Source organism: Mirounga angustirostris, unplaced genomic scaffold (genome assembly GCF_029215605.1).
Source record: "Mirounga angustirostris isolate CCGP_5_RB_7025 unplaced genomic scaffold, mMirAng1.0.hap1 SCAF_4, whole genome shotgun sequence".
NCBI classification, from domain to species: Eukaryota; Metazoa; Chordata; class Mammalia; order Carnivora; family Phocidae; genus Mirounga; species Mirounga angustirostris.
The window spans coordinates 23,463,415-23,489,482 of record NW_026991712.1 but is presented as its reverse complement, the minus strand read 5'-3'; the positions used below and the strand labels follow the sequence as shown (position 1 = coordinate 23,489,482).

General features: G+C 36.9%; 1 protein-coding gene across 7 annotated transcripts in view; it reads right to left on the bottom strand.

Annotated features, from left to right (window-relative positions):
* TRPS1 (transcriptional repressor GATA binding 1) overlaps positions 1-26,068 on the bottom strand; it is a 258,306-nt gene that overhangs the window by 199,660 nt on the left and 32,578 nt on the right. For 3 of the 7 annotated variants that reach the window (XM_045896015.3, XM_064587988.1, XM_045896018.3), the window contains exons 2-3: positions 13,511-13,668; positions 9,320-10,248 (exon numbers count right to left, since the gene is read on the bottom strand). In XM_045896015.3, the coding sequence (XP_045751971.1) occupies positions 9,320-10,248; positions 13,511-13,547 (966 nt within the window). In that variant the 5' untranslated portion in view covers positions 13,548-13,668. Of the gene's footprint in view, positions 1-9,319; positions 10,249-13,510; positions 13,669-15,549; positions 16,068-19,021; positions 19,578-26,068 lie in introns of those variants that run through there. The other 4 variants (XM_045896017.3, XM_045896016.3, XM_064587986.1 and 1 more) reach the window with 4 other exon arrangements.

Sequence of the window (26,068 nt, the reverse complement as noted above, 5' to 3'; positions counted from 1 at the left end):
TAACTGAAATTTAAATAGCCACATGGAACTAGTGTATGCCATGTTAGTCAGCATATTGTAAGAGTACTATACACATGAATGGGATCATTATTCAATAAAACTGGACTATCTAATTTAATTTGTCCTGCTAATGGGGTGAAAAGGCTAAACAGTGGGAACATGGTGAAGTCATTCATTGACAAACTCATAAACTTGTCACTCCTAGTGTTCTTAGCTGTATACGAAAATGTTCGATTCTGTTGTTACTAAGCTAATGCTTCTGTTTGACTTCCTTCTTGGACTGAAGGAATGATATTTTATTCATCCTTGGAAGTCAGCAGGGGCTCAATATACTTGGTTTGAATGAATGAAGTTACTGTGGTAGATGTGGGCACAGATGAAAATTTGTCACCAAGGCCCCTGAGTTACCTGGGATGAGAACACAACTGTAATTCACACCCCCCTTATTGACTCAACTGGACATATTTGAGCTTCTTCAAAAAACTGGACAAAATGCATCTTTCACCCAAAAACCAGCGACTATGGAGCCATTTGCTTGTGAATTATAGTTAAACAGAAACACTAGACTTACCTGTTAAAGGCATGAAAAAGAACAGATTTGAAGTCATTTTTCACTGATTGAAGACTGTGATGGCTTTTTATTCCATTTTAAACTTAGTTTAAAAAACTACTCCTTCCATGTAAGTATGTTTCATGGCCTTTGTTTCTAATTTATTTACATACGTCTTTTCGCAAAAATGTTTCTCTGTAGAAGTTAGAAATATAAAGGGCTGGCTTTTTGCAAGGTCTTTAACCTTAATTCATTTACTTCCTTCTAATAATACGGAACAAAAACTGGTAAGAGTAATATCTAAAAGAATATGTCAAAGGAAAATATTCTTTTGAAGCCTCAGAACTCTTGAAATGACACTTCGGGACATGTACTTCTTGTCAGGGGAACAAAAAGGGTTGTTTGAACTAAATACAAACTCTTCCTCAGATGTGGTTCATTTTCAAGTACTATAATTGAAAGCAACAGAGACAATTAGGAGGGTACTAATTTAAGGGGACTTGAGGTTATGGGCTGATAGTCAAAACAGTAAAACCCTCACTTAATAAAAAGCTAAGTTGCTAAAAATCACTGCTCAAAGACTGAAGTTACAAATAGCTTGAAGAAATCTGTCAGGGCCGATCTCGGCTGAAAATAACTAGAGTCGGAATCAGTGTGTTAATCCACACAGGGAATGTTTCTGCACTATACAGTGCTTCAGAAAAAAACAGTGTGGCATACAGAGTGTGCCGCAGTGATGGACCTTTGGTGGAGACGAACTGTTAGACAGTTCAATAACCTATCTAATTGGATGGTGATCTTCTTAGTCCCATGCTACCACACCCTATTCCTGGCTTTCCTGGAGTCACCACAGTTGTTCCTGTAAACACTCTTTTCCACAAAATAAGTAACAAATCCAATAAAAAATTTGAATAATAAGAGCCAACCAATTTTTTTTTGTGGGGGAACCAAAACTTTATATAAGGGGTGATTTTAAGGGTAAAGTCCTGCATATTTTAAATTATGTACATTTTTATTATCAGCTTTTGGATTACAGCCATCAACAGTCTACCCAACTGGTTTTCTCACTTCACTCGGCATAAAACTGACCTAAGTCTCTACAGTTACTTGGTATTTGGGCTGACAGAATACCAATAAATCTTAAAGTCAGTCTCAAGAATTTGGAAAAAACAGTGTTCCACAGGGAAAAATGCAAAACAAAACAGAAAATGCAAGGCAAGTGGATTATAAAGCTGAGTGCATGATCCACAGAACTTGTCTCCTGCATCTGACCCAACTTTGCCACTGGCTCAGGATGGAGAGAGATAAGAATTGAGTGTTTGTTCTAAAGAGTGTCTTAAATGGGAAAAACACGAGAGTGGAATCACTGTGTTACATCCTTCCTCTAGGGAAGGGCGCTTTGTTGCATGCCTACTATGTGCCAAACACAGATGATCCACAGAGAAGTGATAGAGCCCAAAACCCCAGCACGTCTGTGGTCTGGGGCAGAAAGCTCACAAGCAAATAGATGACAACAGCGGAGGGTGTGCTTCTGCTGAGAGAGGTACCAAGTTCCATGACAACACAGAGGAAGAGAACCTACGCCCCAGTGACAGGTCAGCAAAGGCTTCCAGAAGGAGGTGACAACCAAGCTGTGGACTCACGAGTTGGCACTGGACCAGATCCTCAAAAGCAGTGACTATGGAAAGGCTTTTCGGGTATGGGAAACAAAGCGAATAAAGCACAAGACAGTGAAACAGTGCAAGTTGCTCTCGGGAAATGTGAAGGGAGACTGGGGGTGAGAGAGAATTTGGAATAGTGATGTCTTATTGGAGAGAGAGAGTTCTACTGAATTATACAAGGATAATTAAAATGATACACATTTTATAGAAAGTAGACCTATTCTTCCTACAAAACGTAGGGTGGTAGCTCTATAAGCAGAATTATTAACAAATAAAGGAAGGAAGGGAGGGAGGATGAAATGGAAGAAGGGAAGGAGAGGAGGAGGAAGGAGGGAGAAAAGAGAGAAAGGAAAAGAAAGGACAGGAGAGCAGGGGTGGAGGAAGGGGGGCTGGGCAGCAAGAGCAGAAGAGAAAGGAAAAGAAGAGAACAGAAGGGATCAGAAAGAGAAAAGAAGTAACTAAAGAAACCACTAAGAATTTGCTAAGTAAACATGAAGGGTGGGGGTGATAAAAGCATCAAGCAGGGAAGACTGAAGCAAACTACTCAATTGTTTGTGGGGAGACACACACATCAGAAAGAAATCCAGGGTAACCGTGGCATTTCCAGCCTCGCCAACTTGGAAATGGGAGTAGAGAACAAAGGAGAGGGGTAAACATTAGGGAAGGAGCTAACAACTTGAGCTTTATGCACGTTGACTTTGAGGTGCCAGTGGAACATCAAGGTGGAGCCACCTATCAGCTGGAAAAACAGGTCTTAGAACAAACCACTGTTTACTATAAGATCCCCGAATATATATTGTTACTGGACTCATGAAAGAATTCAGGTGCTCTGTAATCTGACATCAGCGGGTCATCTAAGTATTAAAGGGGAAGTGGGAGACAAGTGAAGTATTTCTCAAGTCCCTCCCTGCAGCCCTACCCCTCACGTTCAGAATCCAGGGAGACCATACAGCTCTGAGCTTGGTCAGGGTATGCAAGTACGTGTCAATGAGACACTCTAGGGGCGTTCTGATGTCTTCTCTCCCGTTCCTGTACTTCCTCGCAGGCAAAGAATAAAAGTTTAATTACAAAGCCATGGAGAACATAAATGGGAGCCGGATGCATCTACTTAATATTTAACCTTCATAGAAAAACCAACCCTTAGATTGTGCCCAGTAACCGAAAGAGAAAAATACAACTCTCTGGCCATATATTAAATCATAAATCCCTAAAACAAAGTCCTCCAAATGAGGGGAATATGAACAAAATCAAATATGTGGATAAAATGTGGCTTCGTTTCGGGATAAAACACTGCCTTCTTAATTGATTAAATCAAAATCTGGCCCTTCCTCACTTTATCAGAACGACTTTCAGTAGCAAAAGTACCAGTGAAAATGGATCACAGTAATTAAAAATAGAAAAATGAGCAAAGTTAATTTTCTTTTCAATGATTTCAATTCTGAGCCTAGTAAAAGTTCAAATAAGGCAGCATTACACTGCAGGGATTGGACGAGAGATAACCTCAAAGAAATCAGTGAGGTCCCCAAATTCAATGAGATTCACAGAGTATGCATCAGAGACCCCATGTACCAGCTTTGTATGTCCTCCCTTATGTACAGTTGGCCCATCTTCCAATGCTTTTGTAGTTGAAGTAAACTCAAGCCTTGTATTTGGGAAGGTCATACGTCATAGTGGTTTTGTAGACAGGGCTCTGAGCCCGTTTAGGCTATGCAGTACATGTAAATGAGAAGGTTTAAGGGCATTCTGCTGTCTTCTCTGCCTCACACCCATTCCTGTACTTACAGGCAAGCATCCCATCAACCCCTTGCACAACTCTGTGACCTTGGACAGGTTACTTCAATTCCTCTATGCCTGCTTCCTCATTTAAAAAAAAGATGGACATAATAGTAATGTCTACTTCAAGGGTTTTTATGAAGAGAAGTTAACTAGTACACGTACAGAGCTTAGATCTACCTATGCACATAGGAAATCCTTAATAAATATTAGCTGCTATCAGAAGTGAATCCAAAATTGGAAGAAAATCCCAAAAGACATGTACAATTTTGATTATATAAGCTACAGATGAAAAATAGTAGGGATCAAATTACAAGTAATACAGAAAAATAAATTTTACATTTGACTTCCAATTTAAATAAAGGTCTTTTCTGATATTCTGAAAATGCCCAACATTTACTTCAAACTTTAAAACCATATGATGAAGAAACCAAGAGGTCGGTGGTCTAATGATTCTCAGAAACAGACTCCATGAAGGAAATCAGAAAATGAAAGGGAGCTGCTCCCTCCAAACTTTCCTGGGGTGAGACACTGCTTATGGATCCGTGTTTCCAACAGCTGCATGTATGCTGTAATTATAATGACCCAAGAAACAGAATGCACTGACTAATCCACTGACTTGATATGGTTAGCAGGGCAGGCCATTTGAGGATAATTTTTTTAGCTTTTTAAAACATTTTTATTAAGAGTTAAGTAATGTTAAATTTGATTATATGCACTAATAACCATGATTTCTTCTTCTAAACATTCTGCCTAGAGAGAGATACGGATATTCAAGAAAGTGATACATGTTCTTTAAAGGATAGCAGGTAAGCCAAAAATTAGAGAGAGGTCGACATTTATCACACTGACCCTCATGGAGCAACAACAGATGGAGACTTAACCAACAGGCAGGCAGTGAAGATGGTCAAACTATTCTACTCCACTGGGGTGGGTAACACTGTCCAGCTGGGTCATCTCCATGATGAACATGACCGACCTGGTAAATGCCAGAACTTTGCTTTGCTTGATGGCCTTAGGGTGAGCATATGTTTTATTTTGCACACTTTATTACCTGTTAAAGAGACACAGACCTGAAAGCTGGTATGGCTTCATATGACAAACATTCTGTACTCTATAGACAGTCTGAAGTGATTAAAGTCTCATTCACTAGTTGTCCTAAAGTGCAATTGTTCTCCACTCAGAAAAACAAAGAAACAGAACCTGCTAAGATCTACAACTTCCCTCCTCCTCCAGATCAAAGGAAACTCCAAGGCAAAAAAATAAATATTTGGAAGTAAAATTCAGGAAAAGTCAAAATAAACCAAAATGAGATTAATGTTCTTTGATTTTTTTTTTTTTTTTTTTCCCCAGACCAAGCTGTTAACCCCCTGTTCAATTGAATGTACTGGCATATGTTAAGGATCTATAAAGCTCATAAGAGTTAAATATGTTGAAAATACAAATACAAAGGATGACTTCCTATCTCTAAAATCTGTTCTTCCTGCTCCTAACGTGACACATTGTGCAACTCCGATAAAAATATTTACAGAACAGAAATGTAATGCTCCCAGCTCAAACACAAGACAGTAACTGGTAAGTGAATAGTGAGATTTTTCTATTAACCTTCAAGTTTCATGAAAGGCCAAAATAAATTTAAGAGCTGGAATCCCATAGCTATGGGAGTCCTGAATAATGCCGAGTGACAGAAAAGGTATACTAATATGGAAAGGCGACATGGACATCGTGAGCATTTATAAACGTGGTATACGTTAAACACTTTCCCGTGGGAAGCACATCTTGACAGGGCTCCGACTTTTATAACCTGATCTAAGGGCTCAGAGCTCCCCCATAAAGATGACGCAAATGCCCTAATGCACAGCACATTAAGGCCTAATGAAACAGCAAGGTTGGTGTTTAACAACTCAGGCCTCCATTCAGCAATGCTTTAAATATAAGCATAATAAAGCAGATTAAAAAGAAAGAAGCTGTAATTACTTTTTGAAGAGCTCAACCTCTCGTCCTATTACTGGTCTATACGTGAGCCTCAAAGTCTGCATACTGGCAATAAAAATTACATGAAGGGCTTCCCAATCATGTCACATCTATTATTTTAAAAAATGTAAGCATAACAATTGATAAAACATGCAGATCACATTTAAAAATTGAGAAACTAACATCCCGGTAGAGTCAAATAGCTCTAAGCTAGCCATTGTATCTTTTCTTGTTTCTCTTGCTAAAGAATTGACATCCTTCTGATTTCAGGGCTGGGCATGCTACCTCAAGGTATGGTGGGGGGGGGGTGGGGGGGGTGGAGGGGTGGGGGGGTGGGGGGGTTTGAGTTCAACACACAGGGAAGGAACACTGTCCTGGTTTTATGATGCCCCCTTTAAAGTGACCTCCATTATCCAACTGGGGCTCTATCTAACTCTGTAGTATAAAGAAACCTTGTTATTTGACACTATTTTTTTAGAAATACCTAATTCTTTGACTTCCTTATTTGTAATAAAATTTACACAGAAGTGAATATTGTCAGCACAAGTATGTCTGAACTTCCAATTATTCCCACAAATACATGTCAAATAATCTGGACTTGGAACTGGAAATCTTAACATTTGTTTAAATTATTTCTTTTTCCCAACTGTCTATCTCATGTTTGTAACCAAGTCAGTTCAAATTATTTAAAACCATCCATGTCGAACCAAAATATAGATCAAAGCCACAGAGTTCTTAAGTCCTCTCCTTCTGGCTTCTGTTCCTTCTTTCTTGGCCTAAAATGTCATAAATCTATCATTAACCAACAACTGTCCTGAATGTTTAAAAAAAAAAAAAAGCCAGTTTAATTGAAAAAGATTAATGAATTGGTCATCTAATACTTCAATTAGCTTAAATTACAGATTTATATAAATAATTCCTGAAATAGTCTGACTGATTACTGGGCTGTAATACTCATATTTACCAACATCATTTTATCAGAATACACACAGCCATTAACTTCCTACAAATCTCTGACAGAACCGCGTTAAAGAAATTCTATAGTCAGCATTTTCTCCTGCACAGCCTTTAGTCCCCACACAGTTCAAGAGCCAAGGAAAGAAAGCTCTCACATGGCATTTCAGCATAAACATGTGTGGGTAAAAAGGGGAATTTCAGATGTGCTTTTATTCAGCTTATGCATACAGGGAAGCCGCTCACCATTTATTTCAGCATAAAAATATTAATAAGTTACTTATCTTCAGACATTTTCTGCACCAACATCTAGTGTATGGGCAAAACACTTAAGATCAGCATTTGGCCCAAAAGTATCTTTAGTGCTCTATTCCTAAATCGAACAAAGTTAACTCTCTTTAGGCTCGTTTCTAGATCCAATTGTTTCTTTGAAATAATCATCTGCTTTTTTCCACAGACTGCTTTTTTCTATTTTTAGCCCTATTATTTCTCTGAAAAAAAAAAATTGATCTTAACAAGATTATCTTCCTGCTTGCTTTTTCCTACCACTTTCTGTTTTCTTTACTACAGCACTTGGTAGACAGCATAGTCTAGGATCAGCTGTTTTATTTCTCCTTCTATTAGTTCAAACTCAGAGAGCTCACACATCTGTTTTATTTCTAAAATCTCTGCCCAGGAAAAGTGTCCAGCTCATTCTACCCAAACATAAACTTTACTATAAATAACTAAGAACCTAACAAATAACTGTTTGGGGGAAATGGAAGTGTGTTTAAAAAATCTGAATTCTTCCAAATCATCGGCCTCAGTAATCTCGATTTTAGAGCCTTCCTGACAGCGCAGATCAGCTTCCCTCAGAAGTTGTCCCCAGAGTGAACAAACTGAAACTCCTGCCGGAAATCCAGGTATTAACATCATATTACTTGCTAATTATAAAACACCATTTCACATACTGACATTCTTCACTTCTAGCCCTTTTATCTAAAACACGTATTTGCGTTCCAATCATGGTTTGACAGCAGAGTGTATCTGACATAAGACAGTGAAATGATCTTTAATAAGACAGCAGTTCAAAGCATGCAGCTTTCATGCATAATAACTATGTTGGCTTAATCTGCTGCTCCACAGAAATAATTCTATTTGTGGAAATTCACAAAGTAAGACGGAATTTTTAAGAGAGGTCTACAAAGATGAAACTGGCTTTTTAAGAGTTCTTTCTATCTCCCTTAAAGTGATAAGATTGCTGTTCTGACATTTTTAAAGGCTTGGAAATTTCTGATTCTTTTTACAAGGACTGCAAAATATGTTCCCTACCTGTTATTTACAATTCCTTTGCCTGCCTTTCTTAATTGGCACCAGGTCAATAGAGAGGTCTAGAGCAAATGTGCCAGAGCTATTGAGTTTATCAAAATGACTGATATTTTAAGGGATTGAGGAGGTCAAGTAAGAATGATGTAATTTCATTAGTTCCCTGGTACTTCTTCTAATCATTCCTAAAGAAGGTTAATATTACACCTAATATGTTTTGAAATCCACTGGCCGAATAATACAATAAAAATCTACAGACTAAAACAGAAACTAATACACTTTCTCAAGCTGAGCATGAGTTTCGACTACGCTAAAATTGCCAAAATGAAACGAATACATTTCTTTAGAGTCAGTTCTGCATTTCATTCTATTTGAAATGGTAGATCTTTTTTTTTCATTTCCCATATGCCATAAACTAAAGACAGAAGAGTAGATCAAAAAGGTATGCCACTTTTAATAAAACCAGAAATCTAAATTACTGCTAAATGCTTTCATAAATTACTATTTTCCTTAAATGCAGAAAAGAATGCTTTATTGTCCCTATAATCAATGTAAACTTTTATTTCCAAATTTTCATTTGCAATTATGTTCCTTTTTCTGGAGTATACCTCTGCAACTGTCAATATGACCCAAATCTAGTCCAATTGGATTGACATTGAGTATAAAAACCAAATCCTAATGCCAGACACAGGGAAGATCCCCACTGAAGGAAAGATGATAGTGAAAGATTTCTAATCCAAAACTAGAACAAAGCATAAACTACCATCATGCGGAACCATAAAGATTAGCGGCATTTTTGGAAGACTGGGAAAACATCAAATTACCATGGAATGTTTCCAGAAATACGAAGCCTAGCTAATCCCATGAAAAGACTTTTCCCAACCTAATAGAAATACTGAGGTTATTTTCCATGATAAGAGATGAAAGACACCTCTGGATACACAGTTGCCTAAAACAGCTGTGGAATGTGTCCATCTGCCCTGCTGAATCTAGCAGGCCACCCCTTTGGTATCGGGAGCTTGATTTTAACACACGTGTACGAATCCACATTTCACTACTCCTCGCTTTTTCTATAAGAAGAGAGAGCAGCACAGACACCAACCTGCACATCGTAGGTCCCATTTAGTACAACAGGCCTTGAAGAATTGATGTCCTGAAGCACATCAGAGAGCACGGAACGGCTGACCTTCTGGAAGTCTTTGGAACGACTGAACTGCACCATGTTGTGAAGGGCCAAGATTTTGCTGTCCAGCTCAGCATCCTGCCTGGTGCGGTTATGCAGTCCTAAGTGATACTTTCGGAAGTGCTTAATCAGATCTGTGGGGTCGTTGCCGTAGTAACCGTAGCCACAGATATTGCATTTAAAGTCCTGAAGCTCTGGAGACAGAGGTGCCGGGTCTGGGTTGTCATTTACCAGTAAGTCGGTTTTGGATTTATTCAGTCTTACACCCCCATCTGAAGGCACTTGTGGGTTGTTTGAGGCCATTGAAACTGGGCTTGAGCCTTGACAATTGGCTTGACCACTCTGCGTTTGCCCTGTTTCCTCGGTAGCCTTTGGTGACATCTTACGATCTTCCTTTGTCTCCAGTGAGTCCCCTGACGGGGTGCAGGCCATATCTTGCGGGGCATCTGCCTCTGCTCTTTGAGGAGACTTCAAGGGCTCACAGACTCCCCCAGCAGCTGGAGCTGAGAAAGCCAACATATTTCTATCTGTCACCTCATCGTGTGGATGCGAGGGAAGGTTTCCTCCTTTACTGGGGCTTTCATAATTGAAACCAGCCTTCTCGCTCCGGACTGAGCTTTTTAAGCCCTTCTTGATGCTAGAGGATGGATCTTGGCCATGCAAGCTATGTTCCTCCTTATTATTCAGTTCGGCTGCATCACTCTGATCCGTATTTTCTGACATCTGATCTGCAGAAAATTCTTTGTTCTTTCCAGATACCTTGCTTTCTGTACCTACAGGCTCCAGGGTCTGGCCCTCGCCTTCGCTAGCAACGTTTCTCAGAGGGGGGTTCTTTTTCCGGACCATATCTGTAAAAATGCAAGGAAAAGAGCATGCAAGGTTATCTGAAGCTGCAGATATGTGATCTAATTTAGAGCATGTTACTTATTCTATTCAAGGTTTTATAAGGTGCATATAAAAAAAACTTCCTCTAGGAAAAAAGTGTTTTAAAAATAGCAAAAAACCAAGACTAAAGCAAATATTTACACTTAGAATTATTTTTGTCACAGAGTGGCTCATTTACTATTTTTAAATGGTTTTATGAATACCAAGATATTGATTATTACTAGCTCTATTTTTCCTATTATTCTTGTCTGCCAAACATTTTTTGCTCACTTTCTTCGGTTATAGTTGATTATATATATATATATATATATATATATGTATATGCTTATTTATAAACTTTATATAATATATATACACATACTATGTTTATAAAATAGATATGCATGTTTATGTTTACAGAATATATATTACATGTTTATTTATATGCTACGTATATATGTATATAAACAACATAAATTGGAACTCAATATTGTTACACACTGTGCAATCAAGATATAAATATAGTTTCAACCAAAATATCCTCATAGTCAAGAGACAGAAACAGCATGTTATAAACAATGTGAAAACTGCCCTATTACTTTCAGGAATGAAGGGTAACAAATGTTTGTTTCATCTCTGTCCTACTGATAAATCTCTTTAAGCCCCATTTGGAGACCTTGCCTGAAAGTCAGGAGGAGGACCTGGGACACATCAGAGGGACCAGGCTGGGTGCACTGGGGACTCTATCGAGCATGATGGGGCACCTCACTAAGTCCTGGGTTCTTACGCCCAGCCAGGTGGAGACAGTACCAGTCCCACCAGCAGGAGCAGACTGGAAGATGACAGAAGGACAATATTAAATTGAACCATATGACATTGTCATTTGTACCTCAGCATGGCAAAATGTTAGCTTCCCGTGGCTCACCTTCACGTGCTAGCTCAACTAGGCCTTTCAAGTTCGTGGCATCAATGAGTACAGTCAAAATAAGAGCACTGTGACAAATTCCTCTACCAGAGTCTAATGAATCAGAACTTCGGTACGAGGAGATAAGAAACAATCTGTGTTGTGTCAATAACAAAAAGGCAGTCACAGAGGCTCGAGGGAGAACTGAGGTTCATGGCTCATGTTCCTTAATCCCCCAGCTGAAAAACTGCAAGTGCTGTGTGGGTTGTCACCCAAACGTCGCTTAGGAAAATCTACCTGTGACTGACTAATAAGACAAGGCTTCTTCACTGGCCGACTCTGCCACAGGGGCAGATTTAACATTTAGTTACACCATGATTACCCACGATGTCCTGAGAAAATCCAAATTAATAATAGGTGTCAGTTATTTTCATCTATAACTTCTCACAGGTACTAAGAAGCCACCCTGGCTTTGGATATATGGGTGTACCTTCATTTCCGAAGAGCTGGCCAAGCAAAATTTTTGTAATATGAATCACTGAACCAAGATATTGCCCTCGTTGAGTATAAAGAATTGTTTCCAAGGTCAAAATTCCAAAGTCAAAATGAAGTCATTATTTAGTCAAAACACTAAATAATGTCAAAAAGTGTAACTGTGCTTAAGAAAGTACACTCTCCTTTTTGTATAACAATAACATTAGTCATTAAATATACATAGAATATGTATATGTTCCTCTTGGAACAACAACAACAACAACAACAACAGTTATAGGATGAAGGACTGAAGTGTCAAGTACAAGTGATGCTCATGTCACCTGCATGATCAAGGCAGGGAGTGGGGAGGGAAAATGGTCTTCACCTTGGTGTCATTACCTTTAATCCTAAAGTAAACTAAGCTAGGTAACCCTTGTTAAAAAAAAAAAATGGAATACTGGTTAACTTTTTTTTTTTTTTAACGTTTGCATTTTAATGTCTCATCTGTTGATGTCGACATTTTGGTAGACATCTAGTCCTCTGTCAGAAGTGACAGAACTTGGGGACTTGTACCTATACACAGAAGAGTGCAGGGCAATTTTACTGGTAGTCAACAAAAGGAAAACTAAAAAAGAAAGAAAAAATAATAAAATGGAAGTTTAAGAAATCAGTTATCATTTAAAATACAAAAAATAATAATAAAAAAATATAAGAGCTTGAGTAAAAAAAAATGCTATTCTTAACTTGGCCTACATTCTAGTTTATAGAGTATCAGCTATTACTACACATAAAACTGTGATGATTTGCTGTAGCACCTCCTTCCTGCCTTTCCCTCCTGAATTTCCTGTTTGTTTTTTCTATTACACATAAAGTCTTTAGTAACCAATGCAATTTAATCTTTTCTTGGACAAGTACTGAATAACCATACCATTTGTATTTCAACATTTTCTCCTCACTGTAACTTAACCCTAAAGATAGTGCCACCAAAATGAAATAAATAAGGTTACACAGAAAAAAACAAAAACCTATATGAAAGGCAGGATCCATAAGGAAATGAAAATGAAATAATCCAACTCATTAAGATTACCCTTCCATTAAAGTGAAGAGAAAATGGTTTCTGCCCATATTAATGTCAAGGTGATTAGAAAAACAGCAACATTTTACAGAGCAAGGAACTAAGATAAAATACTTAAAAGTGAATAGACATAAATACGTTAATATTGAAAAATGTAACTTGTTTTTCAGAACAAAAAGAATTAGAACTTGCTGATTTATTGTTATCATGCAGGAAAGTAATAGGTCATAGTTTAAAAGGTACTGAAGCAGCAACTAAAGCAACTAAGAGAAAATACGATTAAATTATCATCCTTTCAAATTTCAGTTCCCTCTTCCACCAAGAACAGACCTTTAGAACCCATATGACTCACTGACTCCTTATACTGAATAGAGCCCTTAAAAATATACATCGCAAAGAATGTCAAACTGCTAAAACTTCAAAGAAGTATCAGAAAGGTCATTCGTGTTTTCTTTTTTGTTGTGGGTGGAAGGGGCATGTTCTTTTTAGTTTCTTTAAAAAAAAATCATGGTTAATTTAGTTGACTATACTTTGAAGTAGTTATAGAAAAATAATTTTTTACAGGAATTATATCACCATAATTTTTCAGAATGACATATTATGTAAATATAAGCACATTTGCAATACTTCTAAGTGGAAGAAACTCCCCTAACAAGTCATAAGTTAGATATCGTAAGGCTATAGCCACCCTCAAGTTATTATCTTTAAGACAAATAACAGATTGCACGATGTTTTACTGTGTGCCAAGAACTTTTCCAGTTAAGATTTTCACTTGAAAAAATAGATCACATACTTGTAAAATCATACCCAGCATTGACTTCATAAGGCATGTGGCTTTAGAGTGCTTTTTACAATTATTAATTCTATTAGTCAACTAGCAGGAGGCTAATGCAATTGTCTTAGAAGACGCTCTGAAGACACAGAAGACATTTTGAGAGCTGATCTGTACATCTGCAAAACAAAACAAAACAAAATATTTCCTTCCTAAATGATGTAAATATGCTTTAACATATCACACCTAAAATACATTAATATGCCAGCACCACAGGCTACTTCAAAGATACCTAATAAATGCATGAGCAAACCTTGAGCAAGTTCTTCCCCCACCCTGGGTTTTAATAAAACAGCAGGAAGAGGAGGAACGTGATACAAAAGATTACAGAAGTCATTTTCACCACAGACTGTGATGTATGATTTAACCTCTAAAACTCCCAAACCCTAAGGACCAGAATACTTACCTACACTGGGGTGGGGATAGATAATCTTAATTAGTAAACGTGGAGGGGACATGCTTCTGGAAAAGATACCAGGTGTACCTACTGATATTATACAGTCACAGCTGAAGACAAGAAGTGGTAAGCATTGCAAATCTCTTCCAAACTCACATCAGCAGTGTATATACCATGTGGCTGAGAAAGGAACTATTGCAATGCCATCAAGAATTGGGATCTGTGTAAGCCTTCCCAACAGTTACAGAGACATTACACACCGTAACACGGGCTATCTTTTTAGCTAGTTTTACTAATCTTCTATTTTCGCCCTTGACAAATAACTTCATAAAATTGTGATTGAACCAGCTTTCAACCCTCATTATCCCATCATCTTTATTATCTGAATGAAATTATCAAGGCAGGGGCTCAGCTGGTTAAGCATCTACCTTAGGCTCAGGTCCTGGGATCAAGCCCTGCCTTGCTTGCCCTGCTCAGCGGGGAATCTACTTCTCCCTCTCCCTCTGCCTCTACCTACCTCTCCCCCTGCTCGTGCTCTCTCTTGCTTGCTCTCTCAAATAAATAAATTAAAAAAAAAAAGAAATTATCAAGGCAGATACTGCAATAATGGTCATAAAACAATTAGATAATCACATCAAGGAGTGTTTTGGCAACTCTATTTGAAAACGTCTTTATTCAACTATATAATAGCAATATCCCTCATACTGACTACCAAAAAAGAGTTCAAAATGCCAGTTTACAGTAGGTCCATTATAAACAATCATTTGGATAATGGGGCTAAAAGTGAAGTGGATAAGAAGGAACTGAAGAATCTAAATGAGAGCTACAAGACTCAAAATTGCTAACTTTAGTCCTCTGTTCAATTCTGAGATAAAAAACTGACCTGGGAGGTGGAGGGGGATGCGGTGGAGATGGTGAGGGTCCCAAGTTTACATCATTCCCCACCTATACAAATACATAATGCTCCTCTCACAGCAGACACAATGTGAATACATACTATGTGTCAAGATACTTCAGCAAGGTAAAACATGCTTAGCTTCCTAAAAATGCACTATTTATATTTATTTTCATTACTGAGATGTAAGACATTCTATTTGCAAAAATCCAAATTTCTAAATTATTTCCTCCTAAACTAAAACAAATATAAAGGCTTTCTTTGTATTTCTTAGTTAAAAAAAAAGTTTGTTATAAGAAACAGTAGGATACTGTATTATTTCTACATTATAGTATCAGACAGTGGAAATAATCAGCATTAAAGCTTAAAAAAATCATTCTGGTAAGTCTTTTATCTTACTGATTAAAATGCTTACATATATAAAAAAAATCCTTTTTCTATAGAAGACTGTGACTCATGTTCTCAGAATGGCATCTTCACAGCAAAAGGAATCTGAGTTTTCTATTAATACCTAGATACTTTGAATTAACCATTAATGATTTAGTCTTATTTCATATGTATGTATAAGTACATATACATACATAATACACACATACATTTATGAAATACTTGCTCCAAAGAGTTTTGCAGTAGGTAATCAAATGAATTACTCAACCAAAGAAATCAACTATTACAGTAATTTAAAAAGAGAGCTGAGATCACACATACATCCAGTGCCAGTGCAGATTAGAACAAGAATTTATTTCCATTAGATCAGAAACTCCTTGAAGGTAAGAGATATAAATTCCTATGTTCTCTGTAGCATCGTGACCCTAAACAAAGGAAGGAAGAATGGTACAGTAATCACATGTCCAGTTTCTGAACCTGATTCCAATCAGTGGCTGATGTAATCAAGGGCAAGCCCCTTGACTTCTCTGAGCCTCTGTTCTTACTCATATGAGAGAATTGCAATAAATGATTTCTAAACGTCCTCGAACCTCTAAGATTCTATAATGGTTCTGGTTAATGGCTTAGGCACTATAATTTTACCTAAGAAAAACTTTATCCAATTTCCTTAAAAGACTATAAAATATGAAACCATCAGTAACTAAGGAAGGCATAAATACCACTGAGGTTTACCGTTCACTCAGTTAATCATTTCCTCCAACATTCATTCATTCATTCAATAAATGTATACCCAGCATAAGTACGTGCCAAACATCTAGTAAGATGACTGTAGTTTTTCCATTAGTCATTCATTTAAGAGAGAAGGATATCTTCAAAAAGCAAAAAAAAATATTATAAGGGACCCTTCTTTCTCAAAAAAATTAAAGCCTTGGAGGATCTTTCCAAAAACCATTTCAAATGAGTGCACTTCCAATTGACTGACTCCTTCTCTAGATAGATGATAGATAGATAGATAATAGATAGATAGATAGATAGATAGATAGATAGATAGATAGATAGAAAGAAAGAACCTCAGCAAGACTGAAACGTTAAGGGAGAAAGGCTTTATAATTTAAACTCAGTCTCAAATCCTGCTGAGTATGATTTTTATTATAAGTAGCAGTTCTTGTCATCATAATATATAATACCAGATGACATTCTCTTCTTGTTTTTCCAGATAATAAAACTTTCAAGTGTTTGAAATCAAAGCTTAACACAAAAGAAAAGACATGGTAGTCTTCTCCTTAATATATGATTCTTCTGTGCTTGTTTGTATCAACAACCTAGGAGTACCGAGTTATTAATTACACATTTCATGTAGGTTTTATTAAAAAAATTAAGAAGAAAGAAAAAAATAGTAAATTGTTTCTTTTGATCAAAAGTCCCCCACAAAGAATTTAAAGAATTAAGCAAGTGATAGCAAAATAAAAGGAAGGTCAAGTTTGGGGCCTATAGCAAACTAGATAGCTTCCATATGAACAACATATAAAGTTCAGTTTTAAAGAACATATGTGTTTGCTCATTGGTTTAAAAAAAAAAAAAGAAAAAACCTTGAATCCTGTCTACTCCATATATACAGATCAAAATCAGATTGCTTAAGTGAACTATAAAATGCAAGAGAACATTGTTTATCCAAATCATAAACCCAAGAATTGCTGAAGGAGTTTAAATGTTTCTGTTTCTTCAGATTCCAGAGCAATACTTCAATGGTAGATCGCTTTTTTTGTAAACTGCTTCAAACTTCATAAACCCAATGTCAGATCCTGTTCTTTGCTATCCATGTCTATTTAATTTGCTCTCTCTGAATTGATTGTTCCTGAATCTTTAAAGGTATTTTTGGGTATCTTAAATCCTGCTGAGATTTAAATGTCATCACCTTCAAACAACTTCCATCAAATAAATCTCTTATTAATTCACATCAAATTAATCCAAAATGATCACTTCTATTAACATATGCTTCAGAGCACAAAGCCCATTAATAGTCATCTGGACACGAGAAATAACCCAAGACTCTCTGAGATAAAATGTACATTATTTAGATATCTTCTTTCAAAGAGTTTTGATGCTGGCCCAAACATATTTTATTAGCCTTTTATTTCATCAAGCTATGCTCTCTATATTTCAAATATTTCATTTCAAATGTACTAGTCTAGGTAAAAAGAGATGGTCTGGTAAGTAAGTAATCATGTCAGATTTGCCAAAATGAGTCTCCATATATCCATACACATCTTAGAGAATTTTGTTAACCATTTTTACTTTTATATGAAAATTAGAAAACTGTTTTTTGCCTTTAAAAACTTTATGCTAGAAGTCTATTTGAAACTGTAGAAGGGGCACGTGGGTGGCTTAGTTGGTTAAGTGTCCATGCTTGATCCCGCTCAGGTCATGATCTCAGGGTCGTGAGACTGAGCCGAGCATTGGGCTCCATGCTCAGCAGCGAGTCTGCTTGAGATTCTCTCTCTCCCTCTCCTCTCTGCCCCTCTCCCCCTCAAAAATAAATAAATCTTTAAAAAAAACCCGTAGAATATATGTGAAAAAAATGAAGCACACACCTATTTCCCTAATGAAGGCAACAAAAATAAAGCAAGTATCCATCATGAGTTATCAAAAGGAAAAGGAAATTAATTATTTTTGCTTTCATAACAGGTGAGAGGCAAATGTATTACAAACTCTGCTTTGAATAAGATCACAATTTCACTAAGCAAATTAAGAAACGTTATCATTTGTTTCCTCACACGTATGTCGTGCTTCCTTTTGTTTTCTTTCCTCTCAAAGGAAAAATAAAAAAATTAAAATAACGTACAATGACAACTGTTGGTTCAAACAGGCCAGTATGACTTTGCATGTGTGCATGGGCCAGACGTAACTTCATCCCTCTTCTTTGTTAAACTTAGACTATTTCACCTGGTTGATGGGCAAAGAGCCAAACATAGCACATTAAGTTCAAAAAGAAGAGCTCATGGAAAAGTATAAATGCATCTATTTATCTTGATGGTTATGATAGGAATTGACATTTTATTTGTATGTAAATTAGATTTCCACTGATAACAAAAATAATGAGTGTTAAGATTTGTAGGAATGCTTTTAACTTTCTTTCCAGCATTTGCCAAAAAACATCTTTGTACATTAAAGGTAGTTTAATTTTAGTATATTGATGTTGCTTTGTCTGTCTTCCACTCTGTTATTCAATAGAAAAGAAAATCTCAATTATTAACTCAATCCAGCAATATAACTGGATAACATCTGTCTCAGATCTCCCATAAGAAATCTGTGTCAATCCCTGCCAATCCATTCAGTAAATTAACATGCATATACAGTATAGTGGAGTTAATAAATGCATACCATGAAGATTCAGTAAGAATGCTCACTGTCTTCCAGGCATTGATCAGCTGAGTTTATTAGGCAAAGTTTTTGTTAATTTTTTTAAGAGTGCCATTCTAGATCCAAGATTAAAACAAATACCATGAAGGCATATTGAGAGCTTATACTAGTCCTGTGTATATATATAGATATATACACACACACAGAGAGAAAACATATAGATGTGTGTTAAATATAAATTTAACACAATGTAGTATTCAACATATATGCTACATATAACACGTGTGCGTTAAATATGTATATTAAATAGCCAAAGTGAAGGAAAGTAAGTTTGCGCTATCATATACAATAGGTCTTGCTCACAAAACCAGTAACTTGCAAACCACTCTGCTCATCTCCAAGATACCACAGGAAACAGCTCAAAAGGCCTCACCCATCCGAGGACAGCAGTCCAAACAGCAAGCAGGGATGTCCAATGGGAAAGGCACAAATATCATGAGGAATCAGCAAATGTACACAGGCTATGAAAGGGAATTAGAAGTAAGTTCAGAGGACAATTGTATATATAAGTTCCAAGAGATCAGGGATCTTTGTTCCATATGTATTATTAAAAGTCCATTTAAACTAGTAAACAGTACTGATGGATGTTTTCCACAATGTGTAATGAATACATACTAATAACATTAAATGTGGTTAAAATACCAACCTAGTCGGTGCTGACTGCTTCATGTAACCAACTTGGTATCACTTTTCCTTTCTGATAAAAATATATTATATTCACACACAGGTTGGAATCATTTTTCTCTTTTGTTAAGTATATTGAATGTTTCCACAGAAAGATGATTTTTTAAAATTCTACACTTGAAAGCAACTTTTGATAGAATAGGTTAAACCACTTTTTCTTGACTCCTAGAATAAGAAAAGTTTTCTGTATGAAAAAGAAGAGGGCACCTGGATGGCTGAGTCGTTAGGCGTCTGCCTTCGGCTCGGTCATGATCTCAGGGTCCTGGGATTGAGCCCCGCATCGGGCTCCCTGTTCGGCGGGAAGCCTGCTTCTCCCTCTCCCACTCCCCATAATTGTGTTCCTGCTCTTGCTCTCTCTTTCTCTGTCAAATAAATAAAATCTTTAAAAAAAGAAAAAAAGAGGAAATACACAGATAATCCCTTCATAATTTGGATAGATAACAGGCTCAGAAACCTTCAGCTATAAGAACTTCTTTTTGAATAAACCATTATTTCAGGACATTCTTCCTATGCTCACCGCCCCCCCACCCAAGTTTAGCTAGGCCCTGTCTGGGATTTTATTATAGTCACTGTTTAAGCATAGATGATACATTAAAGAATTTTCTCTATGTTCTTCCCATGATATTAGTTTCAAAATAAGAAATGTAAGGAGGTTCCTTGGTCAAATTAAGTTTAGTGGAAACTGTATACTTTATATACCGTCTTCAGAGATCCACTCTGTACGTTAGCAATTACAGCTCTGAAAAGTCCTAGGGGTTGTGGAGTGGTGGCGTCTGTTCAATTTGGATTGGAATGTCCCAATCTCAATTGGCTTTATCTCACATAATGCCATTTACCAACAAAACTAATGTATTGTGTGCACAGAGTGGGAGATGCTGCTCTAGACAGTAATGTTCAAAGAAGAAAATGACTGACTTCAAAACATATATAATATTTTTTAAACAAAACAGTATTTCTTCATTAACTTGTCAAGAAAACTAAAATGCTTTGATCTGAAGTGGATCATTTTGAAGGGTTTGTTTTTGTTTCTGGTTTGGTTTTTTTTTTTTTTTTAAGATTTTATTTATTTATTTGACAGAGAGAGACACAGCGAGAGAGGGAACACAAGCAGGGGGAGTGGGAGAGGGAGAAGCAGGCTTCCTGCGGAGCAGGGAGCCCGATGCGGGGCTCGATCCCAGGACCCTGAGATCATGACCTGAGCCGAAGGCAGGCGCTTAACAACTGAGCCACCCAGGCGCCTCTGGTTTGTTTGTTTGTTTTTTTTTTTTCTCCCCAGCATGGCTAGCAACATTAAAAGAAGATCAGGATCCATTATCATGAAAGATTTAGAATCAGTATTTTAAAAGATTGTATAATGGCAGAGGATTACAGCCATGATAGAACACTGAGTGAAAAAGGCAGAAGATAAACATCTATGTACAATATGATCTCAGATGTCCAAATTACATATGCATCAACACAGATGGGTAGGAGCCCAATGTTATCTCTGAGCTAAATAGTTTATACAGCTACCACTGCCTAAAGAAGTCCTAATTTTTTTTCAGGTATTATTTCTAACGTTTACTAAGGTGATCTATTTAACACACTATACTCTGTATACTAGATTTGTGTCATTCATTTATAATAACCAGTTTTATCTGAACCAAATTTGGTCAGGAACCAAAATACGGCAAAGAGTTTCATGGAATATGGCATGCAGAAAGAGGTTAGAGAGAGACCCATTCCTCCCAACTCAGTTCAGTCTCCACCTGCAGAATCATGTGTACCCATAATAAAAGACAGAAAGCCAATGCCCGGACCACAGTCAATAAATATGTGTTCAGGGTGGACCCACTCTGTGACTGCATTCTTTTATAGTATACCTTAAGGTTAGTCTGGCTCAATGGTTCTAGGCAGGGTAGAAGAAGAGAAATTAAGTATACAGAGCTTCCCTATCTCACTCTTACAAATCCCAGGCTCTCGCTTTATGGGCTTTAGGATTTTGTTTTATGGTTACTGCAACCCCCCACCTCCAAATATTAAAACAAAAGATTCAAAATAAATTTATAATAAAACCAGGCTAGGTTAGATGCCAGAGTAAATCTGAAACAGGGAGTTAATTATAAGTTAATTTTAAATCCACAGTCAACATGGTGGTGAGGTCACACTGAGGTCTGAGTCTGAGAGGATGACCATACATCCAGGTTACGCCTGGGCCCCACAGCTCCTACATTACAGTCACCAAAAGAGAAAGAATAGTGATTTGATGTATGTGTGGGGCTGTAGAATTAGTGAAGGCAAAAATTAGACTCACTCACGAAATATTTTGTATAGGTAATCTAGTCAATCTTCAAATTCAAGTTCAATATAAACTCAAGAGTCCATCCAAACACACACAAACATACACACACACACCTTTAGAAAAGATTTTCACCACCTGCACCCGAATTAGTAATTTCTTTTCTCCATCAATCTTGTTGTGGACACCTGTCATAACAGAGTAAGGGAAAAATATAGATATAATTCCAGATTCAGGTGTTTTACAAATAGTTCCTTCAAACTGTAACTGAATGTTGAAAGAAATCAAAAGTCAGAACTAGACCTTTTTTTTTAAGGCTCACAATCGTGAACGTTGATGTATACAATAACCTGAATTTTTAGTTAATAACAAAAATGTATTCTATTATTGTTAACAAGAATCAGGCACTGTGGCCAAGAGTATATTACATCATTTGATTTTCACTTTTTATTAATAATTCTTTAAGTAAGATACTATTGTTTTCACATTTTACACATGAAGCAACTAAGATTTAGAAAAGTCAAATCACTTGCTTGGGTCATAGACCTAGCACATGAAGAACTGGGTCTAAAAAAGTCAAAAGCCTTGCTAGACCACTTGGTTTCCCATTATATTTCTCATAAACTCTTTAGTGTTTTAATGAACAACAGCTGGGCAATGCATTTATAGATACAAAGGTGACGGCACTGGGACGCCTGGGTGGCTCAGTCAGTTAAGCATCTGCCTTTGGCTCAGGTCATGATCTTGGGGTCCTGGGATCGAGCCCCGCATTGGGCTCCCTGCTCAGCGGGAAGCTTGCTTCTCCCTCTCCCCCCTGCTCGTGTTCTCTCTCTCTCGCTCGCTATCTCTCTCTCTCAAATAAATAAATAAAATCTTAAAAAAAAAGTGACAGCGCTTTAAGGAACTAGAGAACACTCTAAGAGATACCACTTTATAAAGATGGCCATCAAATGTATATATAGTTGTATCACGTGAATATGCAGTCTTCCCAGCAATCTTACGGACTACTCGGTTATCCTAACTTTTGGATTTGCTTCGAACACCTAGCACATCACTAAAGGTAATAAATTATGCAAGACTCCAAATGGGTTTACTTCTACAAAGCCCTCTACAATTTCCACAAGCAAAAGTGAGTCTTTTCCACTACCACCCATGCCAATTTATGTGTATCTCCTTTTAAGGTACATGCCACATCACACTGTAACTATGTGTTTATGTTTCAGATACCCCACTAGGTTATGAAGTCCTCAGACCAGAAAATGTCTTTACTAATATTATTAATGTTAATAATGTTAATAATAACAAAATGTTAATTAACAATATTAATATAATGTATATCCATTCATGTGTGATTATTTTAATCAAAATACTGATATATAATTCATGTATTTTAATCAAAATATATAATTCATATATTTAAATATCTCTATGTTATCAAAAATTCTCAAGCTTTTCCCAAGTGCAAAACATCTAAGGCTAGAACACATTTCCATCATTAACAATGGCACAGTATGATCATGATTACTGGAGGAAATAAAGCAGCATATTGGCGCAGGGGACATGAGTTTTTAAAAAGCCAAGTGATACTAATATGCTCCCCCCCGACACTAGTCTACTACAGAGTAAGCACTCACCAAAGTTCTTATGGATAGATGCGATGTTAGCACACTTAGAAATTTCTGCATATTGCTTATCTCATTAAGGAAGACCAGAATCTCGTGACATTAAATAGGCTTGTGAGAATAAAAGCTAAAATAATGCTAAAGTTGTATCATCAACATAATTAATAACAAACTAAATCAAGACATTCAAGGACTCGTGGCATTAATTTTGTCTTTAGTTAGGCTAAAAAAAGAACCAGATATCATAGCTCGGATCCATGGTCATACAGCAATAAATGCATAAGTAGTGAGAACTAAGAATTAAATTTATTTTTTAGAACTGTAACTCACTCTCCCTCTGCCACTCCCCCCTACTTGTGCTTGCTCTCTCTCTCTCTCTCTCTCTCTCAAATAAGTAAAATATTAAAAAAAAAAAACAAAAACACCTGTGACTCACAACTATGTTGATTTGATTTGGGTTCTATATATCTCTACATAACCTTATGTACAATTTGAGGACTGAATTACAGTTAGACGAAGGTTCACTAAAAAAAAAAAAAGCATACTCTATGTAGTAATAATTCCATAATGATGTTTCTGTAATCAGCAAAATGAATTTTTATAAGTTCATTTACCTGAATGATTATTTATTCTGTACAAGAGTGCCACATGGTATTTAATATATTTATTAACTATATAATAATACAGGTATCTTCTGCTTTCCAAAAGTTTGCATTATACCACTTTGTTTTTAGGAAAGACCTACATTAGTACTTGTTTTTGCTAACCAAAAAAAATCAGAAGAGAATTTTCGCTTTCACAAAAGAAGCCATTACTGTAAGAGCGTAGGTCTTTCTAAAAGTGAAGTGGCATAATGCAAACTTTGAAAATATACCATTTTAGCTTATGAAAGTTTTCATAGGAACAATCTACTTTCAGATAGTGGGGGAAACCTGTATTTACCATAACTACATGCATTTATAGATACAAATGTGATTTATAAAATTTTTCACCGTGCATTCTCTAACGTTCCAAAATTAAAAATATTATGTACTAATAGCATAATGCATAAAAAATAAAAGCTTATATTTTAAAGGAATAGGCTGGAACATAAAAGAATACAGAAAAGCCTCAAACATTTGGATCAGACTCCTAGCAACTTAAAGCATATGGAATGACATAAAACCAGAAGTTTAATTTAAGAGCTCAATTCAGGGGGCACCTGGGTAGTTCAGTCGGTTAAGCATCTGACTCTTGATCTCAGCTCAGGTCTTGATCTCTGGGTCGTGAGTTCAAGCCCCGCACTGGGCTCCATGCTGGGCATGGAGCCTACCATAAGAATGCTCATAGCATCATCATTTGAACTGTCAAAACTGGAAACAACCCAAATGTACCTCAACAGAATAGATTAAAAATTTGTGGTATATGACTATACAATGGAATGTACGGCCATACAACAGAATATTATACTGTAATAAAAATAAACTACATACAACAACATGGATGAATTTCACATACACGACATTGAGCATAAGATGTCAGGCACAAGAGAATGCATACTTTTAATGCATGGGGTATTATATTTTAATGCATGTGAAGTTCAAAAACAAGCAAAGCCAATCTAAAGTATCAGAATCAGTCAGGAGAGTGATTAATTCATGGGGAAAGGAAGAGAACAGAAAACAGGAGGGGACACAAGGGTCCTGGCAAAGGGGTCTTGTAGAGTACCCACAATATCTATTTCTGGACATGAGAGACAGTTACACAGAGCATTTATTTTGTAATAATTCATTGAGCTATAGATGTATGAGCTGTGCATTTTCCGGCTAAAAAGTTAGTGCATGTGTGCACGTGAGTGTGATTTTTCAGTGAAACAGCAGGTGCTCTGCAGGGACCATGCAGTAATATATTGAGAAGAAATCTTTCAGCTCTTCTGGTCTGATGCGCTAACCCAAGCAATTCAATGGAGCAGAAGGCTGTCCTGGGTTACTCAGGCCATGGTGCAGGGCACAAAGAGCTAAATGTGCTAAAGGAGGCAACAAGGTAGTAGGAGAAAGAATAAACGAGTAATAAGAAGAGAAAAAAGAAGTTCTGGACAAGAGAATCTGAAAGGGTAAAAGGTTTAAAAAGAGATCAGAGGCAAAAACAAGAGCAGAAAGCAATAGGCACCCTATGAAAGAAGAAGGTAATAGACAAGGAGGTAGGAGAGAGGAGCTGGTGGTGGTGGTGGTGGTAGAAGAGGATACACTGTATCATGTGGACCACAATCTAAATGAAGGAAGAGAACTAACTGAGGTCCTGTTATGTACAAGCTATTTGCTTTTTGGCTCATATAATTCTCTCTTTAGTCCTCACTGAAAGCCTGCAAGGAATTGATCAGCTTTATTTTACAAATGAGAAAACTAAAGGGGTGAAAGTAACATGCTTATCTTAAAAGACTAAATGAAATAGATGAAAAACAACACAATGGCTTCTTCGTAAGTTTTGAGTATTTTTATAAGGGTGAATAAATGCTGGGGTTTTTTATTTAAATTCAATTAGCCAACATACTGTTCATCATTAGTTCTTGATGTAGTGGTGTTCAATGATTCATTAGTTGTGTATAACACCCAGTGCTCATCACAACACATGCCCTCCTTAATACCCATCACCCAGTTACCCCATCCCCCCACCCATCTCCGTTTCCACAACCCACAGTTTGTTTCTCCGAGTCAAGAGTCTGTCATGGTTTGTCTCCCTCTCTGAATGCCGCGTCTAAATGAAGTGTGGCTGATTCTAGCTTCATCTGTGCGAATGGTTCTCAATCTAGGTAATAAAGTAGTCCATCTCACAAATCAAATAACGATGGTGTTTCTCA